At 33.0% G+C, this 16,266-nt stretch overlaps 1 protein-coding gene across 8 annotated transcripts in view; it reads right to left on the bottom strand.

Annotated features, from left to right (window-relative positions):
* The window catches only part of DCAF6 (DDB1 and CUL4 associated factor 6), a 119,221-nt gene that overhangs the window by 18,235 nt on the left and 84,720 nt on the right, over positions 1-16,266 (bottom strand). For 4 of the 8 annotated variants that reach the window (XM_064477959.1, XM_031435828.2, XM_031435831.2 and 1 more), the window contains 5 exons: positions 15,007-15,124; positions 10,353-10,468; positions 9,124-9,210; positions 8,567-8,894; positions 3,461-3,502 (listed from right to left, as the gene is read on the bottom strand). In XM_064477959.1, coding sequence (XP_064334029.1) covers positions 3,461-3,502; positions 8,567-8,894; positions 9,124-9,210; positions 10,353-10,468; positions 15,007-15,124 — 691 coding nt within the window. The remainder of the gene's footprint in view (positions 1-3,460; positions 3,503-8,566; positions 8,895-9,123; positions 9,211-10,352; positions 10,469-15,006; positions 15,125-16,266) is intronic. The other 4 variants (XM_031435830.2, XM_031435832.2, XM_031435834.2 and 1 more) reach the window with 2 other exon arrangements.

Here is a 16,266-nt window from a genome sequence, read left to right as displayed (position 1 = left end):
GCTAAGGATAGGACATAAAGAATTACTATGCTAGAATTACAGCAGGTGAATTTTGAATTAACCTGTAGAATGAAATTCTTTACTATGTAGGAGTGAAATGCTAAAAGGAAGTCCAAGCGTCTCCTGGTCTAGGTACCTAAAGAACCCCATACACACAATTTAGAATGTAAATTGGAGTGACCTGGAAGAATATTTTCCAAATGGTGGGATTTTCATAGGTGTTTCGCAAAATAGGTTTGTGTTTAAATAAATGTGGAAAAAAAAATAAATAAACAGAGCTAAAAATACTTCCTTGCTGTAAGTTTTCTCTGAGGCTTTATTATACAAATGTGGTTTATGAATTTCAAAAAGAGGTACAGACAATGCAGTATACTTCCCAAATTTTGTGATGTCACTGTAGAGGATCAGAAAACCTTGGGCCAACAGTCATCTCCATCTTCCCGATTTCATAATTAAATTCTTCCATCTTAAAATAAGTTGAGTTTGCATTTATTTTACAAAACTAGGGATTTATTTTTTTCATTCAAAGATCAAAATAATGTTTTTAGAACTATAAGGATGCTATTCTCAACCCCCATCTCCTCCCCTACCCCCTGCAACAGGAGAGTTTCTGCAATAATTATTACATTTCTATGTCTCTATTTTCAGAATAGCTGTAAAACTATGGTACAGGTACCAATGTTGCTATGGACAGGTGTCAAAGAAACATTCCCCAGGCAAGAGATATTAAAATCAAAGAATAAGTTAAATTCTATTTATTTATACCTCACTGACCATGCTCATTTTAGCTCTGAATACCAGAATACCAAGTCCAAAAATCATAAATTTTAAATTTATAAAACTATGTATATATTTTTCTTACATTCAATTAGTGGTTTTCAGAAAAGCAAACCTTATTGATTTGATCTCCAAATTTAGAATTTGTGATTATTCAGAGTTAAGCTCAAATTTACCTTTAAATTATTAACTTAAAGAAGTTTGTTATCCAAATGAATCTATGAATAAGAATTTAGAAAATATATATTATCTGTTTTTTTTTTAAATAATATTTTAAGAAGTGCTTTAAAGCACTTGTTTGTAGTAAAAGCCATGGTAATGTTACTACATCATCTATTAACAAGAAAGGTCTCTGGGTTGGAATTTCAGTCATTTCAACATGTATCTTTACAAGTATCTGAAATGAGAGGTGGATCGGTTGCTAGAGAGTATCTTGCTGTTTCTACTCCTTTTGTGGGTGTGTGGTGGTGGCGGGGAGGGCAGGATTCTTTGCCTCAAATGTATTAGTAAATAAAGGTAAAGGGTAGCAGGCCTGATGCTGCTATCTTTAGAAGGGTCCGTTCCAAGGCTGGCCCTTGGCTGGTGTCTGTGAACTTGACTTTTGGAATGTTTCCTACATTGTTCTGCCTGCCTGGAATGCTGAACCCTGATATACCTGTTTGTCTAGACAGTCTGTACAAATAATACAATTTACAGTGAACACCTACTTTCCTTCAGGGTCTAGAATTCAGGAAGTTGTGGTTGGGTGCAGAGGGTGTCTATATGACCCGCCTCCAATAAAAATGCTGGATTTTGAGTCTTAAAGCAGGCTCTCAAGGCAGAAACACTACATAAGTGTTACTGCATTTGACTGCTGAAAGAAGGAGCACATTGTGCTGGAAGGGAGAATGTTGGAAACTTATGCCTAGATTCTTTCGGACTCTGTCTGACGTGTCTTCTTCCCTTGTAATAAACTATAGCCATGATTACAAGTGACTCTTAAGTTCTGTGAGTCCTTCTAGCAAGTTATCAAATGTGTGGGAAGGTTGTCAGACTCCTAAAACTGTTTTAATTCATAGTTTTTCACTTATTTCAAATTTTAGGAAGCAGAGGAAGAAAAGAATGAGCCAGATCATCTAAAGAAGTATGAACAAAAATTTAGTTCACTAGAGTTTTTGATAAAAAGGTGTCTTCTTTGCCAACTTTTATTTATGTATACATTGATGTATTATGCTGGCCATAAAGGTGCTTACATACATACACATATGCAACTAAGTGTTTTAAGTAGTATAACAGATGTATATAAGGGCACACAGACGAAATGTGCAGTCCTACTTGGGATTATGCAATGTATAGGTCAGGAAATCAAAAAAAAAAAAACAAAAAAAACCACAAAGCAGCTTAAGATGAATGTTGAAAGATGAAGTGTCCAAAATGACAGTGATGGTGATGGTAACTGGAGGTCATTTCAGTGAGAGGGCACAGAGCAAGTAAAGATACAGAGGCATAACGACACTCCAAATATGGCTGATGCAGAGAGTATGAGCAATTCTTGGCAACAGACATAACACAGAGTGCTGTCACTTCCATGTTTTGGCTTTTCTGTCACTCATTTAGAGCAACATGGTACTTTCAAGTTGCAATCTTCACTGTACAAGCAGAAATTGGCTTTGGGTGCTTGGGATACAAGGTATAGATCAGAAAATTAAAAAGCCTTGAAACAAATTACATTTTACTATCATTTAACTACTAAGCGATAACTAGCAATAAACTACTTTGCAGAGAGTTACTTCAAATACACCTGAATGTTAAAACGTCTAAAAATACCAACACAAAAGCAAAAACAATTTTGAGACTTTTATATGGGAATCCTCATGAGAATGGGCCTTAACCAGGAATTTCTATACATCTACAATATTTTCTGGCTTATTTCATCATTTCTGTATTCCCCATCAGTAACTCCACCAATCTTACACTTCTGATTGTTGCTCTATATTATGTTTTATATCCCACTTTGTTTTAGAAAACAAATGACACGTGCCACTAGAATTCGGTACAAGACTGATTTTGTCAGTAAACCAGGTTTTGGGTCAATTAATGAAACTGAGATTCACTTTAAAGTTACATTTTAAAATGTACTCCATTGTTAGTCTTCAAATGACAGAAGTGTTTGAAAGTTATATAGTTATGTATCATTTAATGTGTGATATTCTTAAATTACTAAGCTACTTAGGAGAAAACTGCTTTCTTTAAAACAAAAATCAGAATCTTAAACCTATGCACAGAATTAGACACAAGTCCATTTTTTGTTACTGATCTCAAGGAAAAGTATACTTGACCAATACAAAAAAGCTGCTGTTATCCCCAATAAAGTTTTAAAAAACAGAAGTTGCATTCTTCAACAAAATATTCAAAGCAATTAACTAATATGTAAAGTACAGCATTTCAGATTCTAGTTACTTTATCATATGACACATGTGAAGTGAACATCAATTACGTCTGCACACAGGAAATCTCTTTTCATTCTATTCCCATGCAGTGCATGCAGCTAAATATAGTTTGTGAAAAGCAACCCGCTTTATAATGCTTAGCACTTAGAGTTCAGTAAATTCAAAGAAGTATTAACTGTTAATAGGAAAGGTGGTTAGCTGTGGAAAGAGAGGACCTGGCAAAAATAAAATAATGAAGGAACATACTGAATTACCTCATTATTCTATCACCTATTGTTGTTCCTCTGATATTAAATCTAGTGAAGGGAACACAACAACTAAAGTCACTCACAAAGACTTCAAAGAACCAAATATTTAAAGCATTAAGGTCACCACTTTTACCGTCAATCATCTAAATTTAAAAAACTTTTGTTTCCCTTTGTTATGTTAGGGTATTATGTGACAATATGTCATTCAAATAAATGTGTATGGGGAAATTAAGGAAACAGAAACACTCACTGAAGACAGATTAGAGAGAAGATGGTACACTTAATCCCTTTTATGTTTTAAACAGATTAGAGCCTAACCCTGTTACAGAATGTAGGGAAATGCAGACTCATATTATCAATACCATTCACTGGACCACCTACATTAGCTCCCCGGGGCTGAGCTGCTCTTTGGGAACTAAATAATTAAGCCCTGAGCTGACTCACTTGTCCTAACTGTAAGACTGTGTAACAGGAAAGTAAAGAACAGCAGAGCTTTTAACTCCCTAGGAGTTCAGTTCTTTCTCTATGATTACTTTTTTTCTCTGCAATTTTAATTGAGAATAAACCTGAATCATTAGAAATGCTGAAACAGTGATTATAATGATGACTAAATAGATGGTGGCAAATTTACAGTACGCAAAGAATTTTGGCTTTAAAAATGAAGGTCGTGCTCCACAGAGCCCAGAATAGGTAAATGGAAACCAAATTTCTATGCAAACAAGAAATACTTTTAACAAGTGATTAATAGATGATACAGGGTTAATATTTTAATCTTTACAGAAAAAAATCTTTAGAACATCTTAATTGAGTCTATAAAAACAATTCAAGATCATGTGAGGACTTCTTCAGGAAGCTTACTTAGATGCTTGCCTTTTTTTAAAGAGCAAAAAACCTCTTGGGTTTGGCAAGAGGAGCAATCCACCAGGACATCATACCGTTCACTGTAAGATGGATTTGGCACTGTGAAAACAGTTTATATTAAGACCATCGAAATGAAAAACCTGACCACTTTCCTTTCATCCCAAGGGCACTTGTTTATGTTTCAAAATCCAATATATAAAACCACCAAGGGATACACATACATCTTTTATTTATTGTTTTTTTAATACCATATTAGAAAGTATGTTTCTTTCTCTCCTCAATTTAGTTTCCATCTAATGTTTTGTGTTCCTGCTGTAGACAAAGTTGAAGGGGACCAAATACGTGGTGATTTATAGATTTTATTGTTTTAAACTCTGGTTATCTGTGAGTAGAGGCATTTTACCTTAGACTGTAGCTTGGTTTCTCTCTGTAAGACTGATTTGCTGTTAAGCAGGGATCAGCAAACTATGACTCTTGGGCCAAATCTGGCCAGCTGCCTATTTTTATAATGGCCCATCGGTGAAGAACAATTTTTACATTTGTACACGGTTACATTTTAAATGGTTATATAAGTGCCTACATAATAGCCTCCATTTTGCCTCTTTGGTCAGCAAAACCTAAAATATTTACTATCTGGCCTTTTAGGACAAAGTCTGCTGACCTCTGCTATAGAGAGTCCCAGTTATATTTATACTGAGACCAGCTATAGTTAATGAGAAGAGCATTCCATTTAAAAATATCTACGTTAGTTGTTAAGGACTTTATTTTCTAAGACATTTCCTTGTCATGCTTGATCTTAGCCCCAAAGTGAAAACCTGGGTTATATTTATTTAACCATATTATAAGAATGCAAATCTTTATGAAAAATCATTACTTTGCATTGCAAAGAACTGTTTGACATTTTTATTAAATGTGTGTCAAAAATGCCTTAGGTATAAACCTTTTAGGTTTCATTTAAAAAATTATGAGATCCACGATGTAATTCTCCGTATAAACTACAGATCTAAGTACATACTTCAACCATTTTAAATTTTGCTACCATTTTTCTGCCATAACCAAACTAATCTTGACTGGGTTTCTCAAATGGCAGCAAGGGGGGATCTTTAAGACATGCAACCTCTTAGTTGGGCATTTCATCTGGGTGTGATATGTATCGTCAGATTCTAAGAACCAAATGGTAGATCTTTACAAAGGAACTTTGTTAATTCTTTGTCCTCTTGGAAATAGAAATTCTCAAAAATCATATGCCTACTTATAAGCTGGTAAATGATTCTTTTCATATTCTTAAGAAGCAAAATTTCTTAAACTTTCTCTTTAGAATAAAAGTTAACATGCCTTTTCCTCCAAATTCAGAAGATAAATGAGCAACTGTGTCAAGGATGAAGAGCTCTTGGCAAGGTGCAGAAATGAGAAGTACACTTTATATAGGCAGTTCAAGATTTAATCAAGGTGGTGCCACAGAAGTTAGGAACTATCAGAATTATTTAGAGAAAAGTCAGAAGGAAGATTTTTCACTATTTACAAATTTTTTATAAGTAGCTAGGAAAGAATAATGTAAATTTCCAAGAAAAACTGATTTAATTGTGAAATAGTCACTATAGTCACTTGAGCATTATCTCAGTATGTTCAACTGTATACATACAGAATACTGGATTTAATTTCATATGTTTATTAAAACTGTTTTCCATGGTCTCATAAAGGCTTGTGTATCTGTCCTCTCTTCTTCAAAAAATTAACTTTCTCAAAGGGAAGAATCTTATTGTTTGTCTGTTACTCTTTAGTAAGTTTACCACTATGTCCTATAAAATAAAACAAAATAATAGGACAAACTAAGGCTAAATACTTGAACTGAATATATAGAATATTAAATAATATGTAGTTTACAAAAAAGTACAGAAGCAAATGTAGACCCAGAGGTGGTTTCAAATCTGGATCTAACCATGAGACTATGAATTCAAGAGACATGCATGAGGTGGGGTCATTTTCAGGCTGCTGTCTCTGATCATTTCTCCTCTAAAAGATTCTGCTAGTCTAGTTCAGCACCTGGGTTTCTTGGGTCAATGAGGCTATTAGGTGAGAATTTTGTGGCAGATCTAAACCCCAGGAGAACCCCTAAAACATATAAATCATTTAAGTATTATGAAAATGATAAGTAAATGCTAATACTCAATAGAAAGATACTATAGTATCTGGTAATATATCCAAACTAAGGACAATAAGTTGCAAGACATTTTGGATAATCTAGGACCAACTCTCTCCCCAAATCCTCCTTTCTCATTTACTGTGTTAAAAAAAAAAAATCTCCTTAGGTCTAGAATATACAAAATCCCTGCTTAGCACCTATTTCCTCAGCCATAAAGAATACTAGGGGAAAGTGTTAGAATTAGCCTGAATAGAAGATGCTAAATAATTAGGATTTTTTGCAAGTGTCTAATATCTATTAAAAATATATAATTTCTTATTTAAAAAAAAAATTGACCTGATAAGTAATATGGTACATTTCACTAGAAAATGGATGCTTAAATTTTATTTTCAGTCATGACCTTAGTATCATTTTTAGCTACATAAGTACAGAAAAAAATAAGGACATATGTTTGCTTACATAATTAGAAAGTCATAAATGTACAAACTTAAAATGATTATAGACTCTAGCTCTTCACCCTGTGCTTTAGAAACCACTGAGTTGATTTTCAAATTGTGCTGTGCTCGCCAACCTTACCTGCAGACATCAAGTGGTAAAATATTCTAAAGACTCCCTTTGGGTATGGAAAGAAATGAAACTAAGTTTTACCTGCCTAAAATATAAACTAAGAAAACTGAAGACTAATGTGTGGCAGGTAAAGAGAAGATGCTTGATTAATCTCTAAATACAAATATAGGAAAAAGATTACTTCCTCTACATTTAAAAATGGAGTCATTGCAAAGTAAACACTTTGACCAAATATGACTTCATAGTTAAGAAAAGGCAGTTTTACTGAACTGCAAGCTGTAACGTTCAGGAATTTTGCTTTGTCAGTCTTTACCCCTAGGGCCATTCTTACTGTAACTGATTTTTTAAATAAATATATATACATATATATATTGTTTTTTTCACTGAAGTATTGTCTGTGTAATTGCTTTTTAAGTCTACATAGCCGCATGGAATACCTTGATTGTGTAATATAGCTATCACTTATTCAGTGCTTTCAGTTTGAGACAGGCCTTGTGATTGATTTTTTTAAAAAAATTCTGACAGTAATTCTAGATAATCATAAGCCTGTTGTATAGATAAGGAAACCAAACCTTAAAGAGACATTAAATTAAATGAGGAAACAGCGGGTAAGTTTAAAACCAGAATCCAAGTCATTATGCTCTTGATCATTATACAACATTGCTATTCTTTAATGGCAAATTAATCTTCTTATTATATTTTTCACTTGACAGAATTGTCAGAATATTTTATAAATAGCAGTACATTGAACACAGAAATATGTGAAATGGTTCTTCATGCCTATGTAAGCTAAGATTTTAAAAATAAAATTTGATTCTCTGGAAGAGGACAAAACATACAATGAAATATGATGGCACTAATTATAGAAATAGTTTTAGAAAAGTATGGAATGCAATACACTTTAAAAGATTTACTTTATCAACTGAAAAATAAATATATCCTTATGAACACATAAAATGAAAAATGGAAAAAGTATATGAACATGTTAGCAAATTAATTCTTTATTGTAGTTACAATATTTGTTACTTGGTGTGATTTTTTATTTTTGAAATTGAGTTACTAAGTTTAGTAGAAATCAGAGAAAAACATAATATTCTCAAAAAGAGAACTACTATCACACACCCTAACCCAGGGTCAACAGAAAAGCAGGAAAACTGAATATTAAAAAAAAAAAACTCCAAAACCAATAAAGGCCAGGATGTGTAGAGGGTAATCTGGCAACTAAATATAACCCTAACTTCATAAATAACCTGTTGGTCATTCTCAACATTCCTTTCTCTTGATCTGTAAATTGAGGCCCAAGCTTTAGTACTGAAGATTCAGAACAATGAGACTTTTTATTCCCCTCTTAATGTACAGTTTGCTTAAAGAATGTAATATGTGAAATCATTTATAGTTTAGAAAATTATGGGAGTTTATATGACTGAGAAACCCTTAGAGGAAGTAACTGTCAAAAATGGAGAGACTTCTTTATGTGATTTCACAAACAAAGCCTTGTGCATTGTATTTTTATAGTTCATGTTAATTAAAAATTTACCAACCTATCGCCAGGTCCTGCTCGATACCTTGCACCTGGGATCAGGACTGGGTCATCGTCACTGTCATCTGTGTCCTGGAGAGCAGAGTCCCTGGACAATGTTTCCTCATGAGCCAAAGGCCCGATGGCTTCTGTTTGCAACTGAGGCTCAGGATTGCTGGTACTTTGACTGGTGGCACTTTCAGCGCTAGTTGGATCCGAAGTCCCTGGTTCCTTGCCTTTTTCAGACAAAATGGATTCTTCTGGAACCCCACAAGGGCTATCAAGATTCAAGTCATTCCTTTCTCCTGAGCCAGAATCCAATTGCTCAGAAGTAAACTTATCTGATTGTGCTGTCAGAAAATAAAGCAGTAACAGCTGGTCATGTGGGCAACATTAATTATTTAATCTAACTTCAAAGCTGATGTAGACATTTCCTAATATAAAGTCTAATCCCCTATATGGAGCAGAAAATTCTACATCTACCTGGAAATGGCCTCTAACTCTGGAGGGACCAATACAGATTGAGGCTTGGTATTTTCCTATATGAAGTAATTATCTAAAGAGAACAAGACAACTCACCTCTATCTACATGGTTTTGAACTGTGTTTTCTGCAGAGGTACCTTCCTGAGATGTTGTCACATCCTCTGATGAGTCTTCAGGAGCTTCTGGGAATTAAACCAAATTATTACTAAATCCTAATTTTTTTTTTTTTAGAAAAATAAACACCAATTTAATACTCCAGCTTTCCTATGTATAAGTTGTTCTTACCCCTTTTTGGGTCATAGAAACTTTTGATACTCAGTTATCCCTCTCCTCAGTATAATGCAAATACTATGTATGTACACACAAAATTATATGGACACTATCAGGGATGGATGTGAAATTCTGTCCTTTGCCTCATCCCAAAGCCAGTCATGGACCTTCATGAACTCTATGTGAAGAGTATCTGCTTCAGATAATCCCTTACAACTGACATTCCTCCATCTCACTTTTTTTCCCCAAACTTCGCAAAACCTAAATTTAAAACTGAGTATTTTTCTGCCCTTTTATCATGCATTTGGTCTAAATTGAACTATAATGAACAAATAGTAAAGTTGACCCACCATAAATTCTGTTTGGCCACTGACAATACTTATTTCCAGAATTTAATTCCAAGACCCACAAAGGATTGGTCTTTTTTGTTCGTAACAGGACATTTGCTTAGTAGGCAGTTGTCTTACGCGTATTTAATTCTTGTAAATTCTGTTATTCTGAGGTATCTACTCATTTAATGAAAAATATTTATTTATTCCTTCACTTATCAAGTATTTATTGAAAATTTACTGTGTATTAGGTTGTGTTGGCCCCTAAATTTCATATAATGAACACATAAATATAGTCTAGGAAAGGGTATGATATAAGATTCGCTCATAACCTCTTTAGATTTTATTCCTTTTCTTCCCCCTCTATAAACCACTGTACTCTGAAAAAATCAAGACAGATACTCTAGATTTCACTGCCAGGTATAAAAATGGTCAAGACAATTCAAATATTTATATCTCACATATGTTCAGTTTGATGACCACTGGTTATCCTGGCCAGTGTGTCCACAGGGGGAACTGTGCTTCACTGTGACTCCCCATCTTAAATGCTTAAGGTCCCTACCTTTTCCATGTGCTATTTGTTTATCAATAGCAGTAACTGGACTACTGAGGCAAAAGTAATGTATTAAAAACAAGAAACAAAACTGCAGCATTGAGGTAACATAAAAATAGGTAAACATCCAACACTGGGGTTCTGTAATGACAAAAGCAAAATAACACCTTACGTGTTTCATTCTCTCCTTCTGGTGGTTGCACTGAGCTCTGGGGGACTGAGGGTTCCTCCTGATCCTCAGATTTGGAGTGGCTCCCATTGCCTCTAGAGCTTGAGGCAGTGCTGCTCCTGTCATCCGAACAAGAGAAGTGGCCCCACCAAAAAGTTAACAAGCATGAATTTTTAGGATAATTTTTACATGTTACAGCTAGAGAAACGGATGACAAAATTCAGATTTACAAATAAAATACGGTATTTATCATTCTAATACTATTCGCAAAACATCACTTTAAAAAATTAAGGTGATTATTTTAATCCACTTTAATCTTAAAAAAGAGATCAAAAAATAAAAAAGGACCACTTCTTCACAGCTTTCATGCTTCTATGATCTGGTATATATTTCTACAATTCTATTGAATTTTAACTTAATTATATAATCTCTCTTCATGTCCTTAACTACAGATGGTTCACCATATTCAAATCCTTAATGGCTTTACAGACTTTGATCACATGCTCTTTTAGACATTGTTGTTCTAGGCTACTTTTAAATTAATACTTGAAAAGAGGACTAGAAATTTCTTTGGTCTTTGAACTGCCCTCTGTAGATAATTGCCAGTTCTAGGTTGTTGTTCAAATATGGTGGGTGGTTGACATATTCGATATACACCATGGCTTTGCAGGATAGAATAATGTTTTTTGTTTTAGTTTTAATACCTACCTGATGATGATCATAATTCTGTTAGAATTTTTGGCTAGAGCAGAATACTAGGCAGATTTAAATAAATAATTTTCAATGAACATTCTGTGACAAATCATGACATATGCATAAAAAGGATTGAGTGGGGGAGAAAATAGAGGAAAATGTGTAACAATCTGACTAAGATTAAAATTAAATTCACAGAGATGCAACAGTTTCTTAAATTCAGAATAAATGCAAACAAGAAAAAGAAACTTAACAGTTACAGTAACTTAAAAACATTAATTATAGACAAATAGCAGTGACTCAATAAACAACTCTAATTATCATGGAATTTTTGCCAAAATTTTTAAAAAACACTTTTAGACTAATTACAGAAGTCAATTTAAATTTTTTAAAAGGGCATCCATAGATAATATGATATTTTTTAAAAGAATATATACCTACATGGGATTATACGCAGAGAAAAATGGCAGAAAGGGTATTCATCAACTTTAAGGGTCATCTCAGGAGGATTATTGCAAGTGATTTTTTTCATACTTTTCTCTAGATTCTGATTTTTTTTTAAATGAGCGTGTATTTCTTTTTAATCAGAAAGAAATATATATATAGCAATTCTGGTAAAGAGAAGCCAATGTGATATATAAATATTTTTTTTTCCGTTGAGAAAGCTATGATATAGGATTAAACAAAATGCTCCATGTATAATAGTTATGATAATTAAAAATTATGGTATTGATGTTGGAATAGAGAGCCATTAGTGGAAAAGACAAAGTAACCAAGTAAATACATTTAGCATGTGTTAATATGGCATTTTAAATCACAGATAAATGACTAGATTGTTCAATAAATGGCACTGGGACAAAGGGAAAGCCATGTGGAAAAAACTAAGCTATAAGCTCTACATCATACTTTATGGTAAAATAAATTGTAGAAGGATCCAACATGTATTCTCGATATAAAATCACAGAACTATAAGAGGAAAATAAGAAGAAACTTTCCTCCTAATCCCAGGAAAGACAAGGAGCACGAGCTCACAAGGCTGAAACCATAAAGCAAACTGTCATAAGTGAACTGAAAGACAAACAACAAACTGGGGAAAATATCTGTAACAAATGAAAGACAAATGGTATTACCCTCACCTTACATCTACAATAAATAGCTCTTATAAATCAATCAGAAAAGATAAAACACCACAGTAGAAAACTGGGCAAAAGATTTGAAAGGCAATTTGCAAGAGATGATGATTTAGCTAACAATTATTTAAAGCCTACCATGTGCCAGTCAATGTGCTAAGTGCTATGTATTCTTTCTGCATGATCTCATTAAATCTTCCCAACAAATCTTTTAAGTATGTTCTATTAAATATGGCCATTTTCAGATGAGAGAACTGAGATTTAAAGAGGTTCAACAGCTCGTTAGTTTCAGAGTCCAGGCTCTTGGTCAGTGTGCTCTATTGCTTTCTCTGTCATCAAAGAAACTAAAATAAAAGCAAGACACCATACTGGCAGAGATGATAAAGACTGGATACTTTTTTGAATTTTTTTTTTTTTTACAGTGAATACCAAATACGTTCATAATCAGAAAAAAAGCTACTTACTTTTTTGATAAAGAAATAAGAAACTAATGAATGAGAGAATATAATTCCTGGTCAGTTTTTAAAGAAGGAAAGTAGCATTCAAAAGAAGAGTGGGACTAAAGATTTTTGCTTAAAAATGCTCAGATGAGATTCTTTATAAGAAATCAGCCCCTTTTGTACAGAAACATGAGAATAGAAAAGACAAAGAATAAGTAAGTATGACAATCTTCTGTGACCTTAAATTATGTTTTAAGAAAAGGGGACATAGATATGATTTTTGAAAGCTGAGATCAAACACTAGCGTTCATAAAGAAATTCTACTGACTGTACCTTCAAATACATATCTAGATTCCAATCTCTTCTTACTACCTCCACTGTTCCTATCCTGCTCTAATACCTCTCACCTTGCTTACTGCCAAAGCCTTTTAACTGGTCTCCTGGCTTCTACCTAAGGCCTATTCTCTACACAGCAACCAAAGATATCCTTTAGTCTTTTAAAGCTCCTCCTCATTTACCTGGCTGATCTTATTTGCTACTTGTCTTTCCTTTGGTCACTCCACTCCAGCTACACTGTTTTTTTTAAAGATTCTTGAACATACTAAGTCTGCTCCTGCTTCAAAGCCACTGCACTGGCTTCTTCTCTGCCTAGAATGCTCTCCCCCCAGATATATGCATAGCTCACTCCCTACTCTTCAAATTTTCTGTCCAAATGTCATCTTCTCAATGATGCCTACCCTTTCCCTAAATCTCCCAAACATCCTTACCTGCTCTATTTTCTTCCATAGCACTTACTACCATCTAACGTACTACACAATTCACTTATCACGTTTATTGTCTTGTCTCCCCCACTCAGAATGTAAGCTCCAACAGGGCAGAGATTTTTTGTCTGTTTTTTTTCATTGATGTATTTATTCCCAGAGTCTAGAACAGATTTTGGAACACAGAAGATATTCAATAATATTTGAAAATTCTATTTAATCAAAGATTTTATTAGAAAATACATACACACATAAACACAAATGGAAACCAGTGAATTGGAATAAATATCATATGTTAACATATAATTAATTATATATTAATAAAAATATATAACTATATTATATATTATTTATATACAATATATTATATATTATGTAATATTAATATACAATTAAATATGTTAATATGATAATATATTAATTATATAAGATAATTAATATATTGGTTATTAAATGATTAATATAATCACCACATGTAATCACATAATTATATTAATATATAATTAATTATATATTAAGATTATATTGTCTATATAAGTAATATTAATATAATAATAGTAATAAATTTAAATACAAAAGTTTGGATACTGTCTTGTGCAAAAGGTGATAAGACAGTGGGAAAAAATATAAGAAGCTCACATAACTAGATTTTTTTTAAATGTAAGATTTAACTAGATTAACAAGCAAAAAATATAATCAGAAATGTCATTAAAGAGAATCTATACAACCGTTAAAGTTCAACCTCACTAATAATCAATTAAATTAAAATTATTTAAAAAATCAAATATATAAGTTAAAAATAAGTGAACATATTGATATTGAACATTGGCCTGGAGACAGCAAAATGTGTACTGTCATATGCTGCAGAGAGAAATGTAATGACAGAAGATCTTTTTGAAATAATTCTGTAATATCTTTTGACCTAGATATAGTTCATTTCTGTAGAAATATCTCAAATCGATCATCTTAATGGTAGGAAAAATTTATAAACAAAGATATTCATTATAATCTTACTCGGCAAGAATAAAGAAAGAAATTCACTGCCCAATTAAAGGGTAATGGTTAAGTAAAACTACGGTACATCCACTTGATGGAATCTATGATAGAGCTGGTAAAGTAATAGATACGAACACTAAGCAGTAATGTGGGAATACTTATTATAAAGTTAACGCAAATAAATGCAGGGGAGAATTTAATACATCAGTATGATTAAAATCATGTTTTAAAACTCAAACCCAAAATATATATGTATGTATACACATACACACACTTTATACATAGAACCAAGACTGCAAAAGGCTCCTATAGGTTTATTATTTTTGCACTAATGGTCTATAGGTGATTAATTTTATCTTTTGCATTTTCTATCAGAAGAAATATCTCAGGACCAGCAACGTCAGTATCACCTGGAAGTTTTTAGAAATGCAAATTCTCTGACCCACCTCAAACTCTGAGTGTGGCGTCTAGTAATCTGTGGTTTAACAAGCTCTCCAAGTGATTCTGAGGCACACTGAAGTTTGAGAACCAATGTATTATTGCAAAACAAAAGATATAGATGATGAAATGCTAAAAATAATATCTAATACAATCCTATACAATGGCTAAGAACATCTTTACAAAAATATTAACTTACCATTCATCTGTAAAGTTCAGTTTTATTGTGCTTGTAGTTGTTCCTTCTGTGCTGTAGTGCAAACTTAAAACTGGTTCACCTGTCCCTGGTTTGGGGCTCAGCTTTTCATTATTGTTATCTGAAAATTGTGTTTAAAACATTTGAAAAAAGTCTCTGAAACCAATAAAAAGATGACATTTCCTAAAATTGATAAAATTTAAATTAGACTGTCCTTGTCATAATTCTTTCTCACATCTATTGTGGTTCTCACTTAAAGTTTAAAAGCAAGTGTTATAGAAACACTATATTTCAAAGTGGCACTGCATCAAATTTTAACTTTGTGTACATGACTCCCTTTGATTCAGACGGAAATCACACACACCTGAGAACCATATTTGTTGTTAGGGAATCAAAGAATATTAACATGCAATGACATACTTTATAAGCTGGTACTTTTATTTAATGGAATGCTCAGGATTTTATTCTTCAGTTGCTAGAGCATCAAGAATAACTACCACTGGCTCCTTTAGAAACACTGAGAAGATGCAAGGGCTCCAAAAGAAGTTGTCAGGAAGAACTTTGCTGCAATTAAATGCTAGTAAATTCTTTCTCTTCTTTCAAATTCATAGACAGATAATCTAGGGAGGGATTATAGCCTGTACTCTGTTGGGAAGGTTGGGGAGAAGAAAATTTACTGTGCTCTGTTAGTTTCTAAAATTCATATATTTTGGTATATTTCATCTTCTCCCCCTGACTAATCCTGTAAGGAATTTGTTTTCTAAATTATGGAAATGGCAATTTCACAAGTCTATCGGTGATGTTCACAATATATATCTATCTCAACATATAAAATCTTTGTAAAATGGCAAATACAATCAAGAACCTCTACAGAAATTGATACAGACCACTTTAAAGTCACCTCTCCCCCTCCTCCCAAAAAAGAGCACCTACATTTCAAAGACAAAATTAATTTTTTTTCTTTTTATGATGAATAACAGCTTGAGGGAACATAAAAATGTATGGGGAATAAAAATTGCTATATAATCAAACATGCAGTATTTCTGCCAGTTGCTTGCAGAAAGAAAACTCTTCTGTGACATAATTGCGTTCCTCATACAAGTTCAAGGACTTGATATAATACTAAGAACAAGTTTTCCGTCTTGAAAACAGTAACAACAAAAGCAATAAAAACTTAATAAAATCAAAATTACTCAGGCTTTTTGGTTATTAGGTCCACTTTATATTGCAATGAAGGACATATCTTTTTGCATTCCTCTGTAG

Source organism: Camelus dromedarius, chromosome 23 (genome assembly GCF_036321535.1).
Source record: "Camelus dromedarius isolate mCamDro1 chromosome 23, mCamDro1.pat, whole genome shotgun sequence".
Taxonomy (NCBI): Eukaryota; Metazoa; Chordata; class Mammalia; order Artiodactyla; family Camelidae; genus Camelus; species Camelus dromedarius.
The sequence above is the reverse complement of the archived record's forward strand: the minus strand, read 5'-3'. Positions and strand labels throughout refer to the sequence as shown.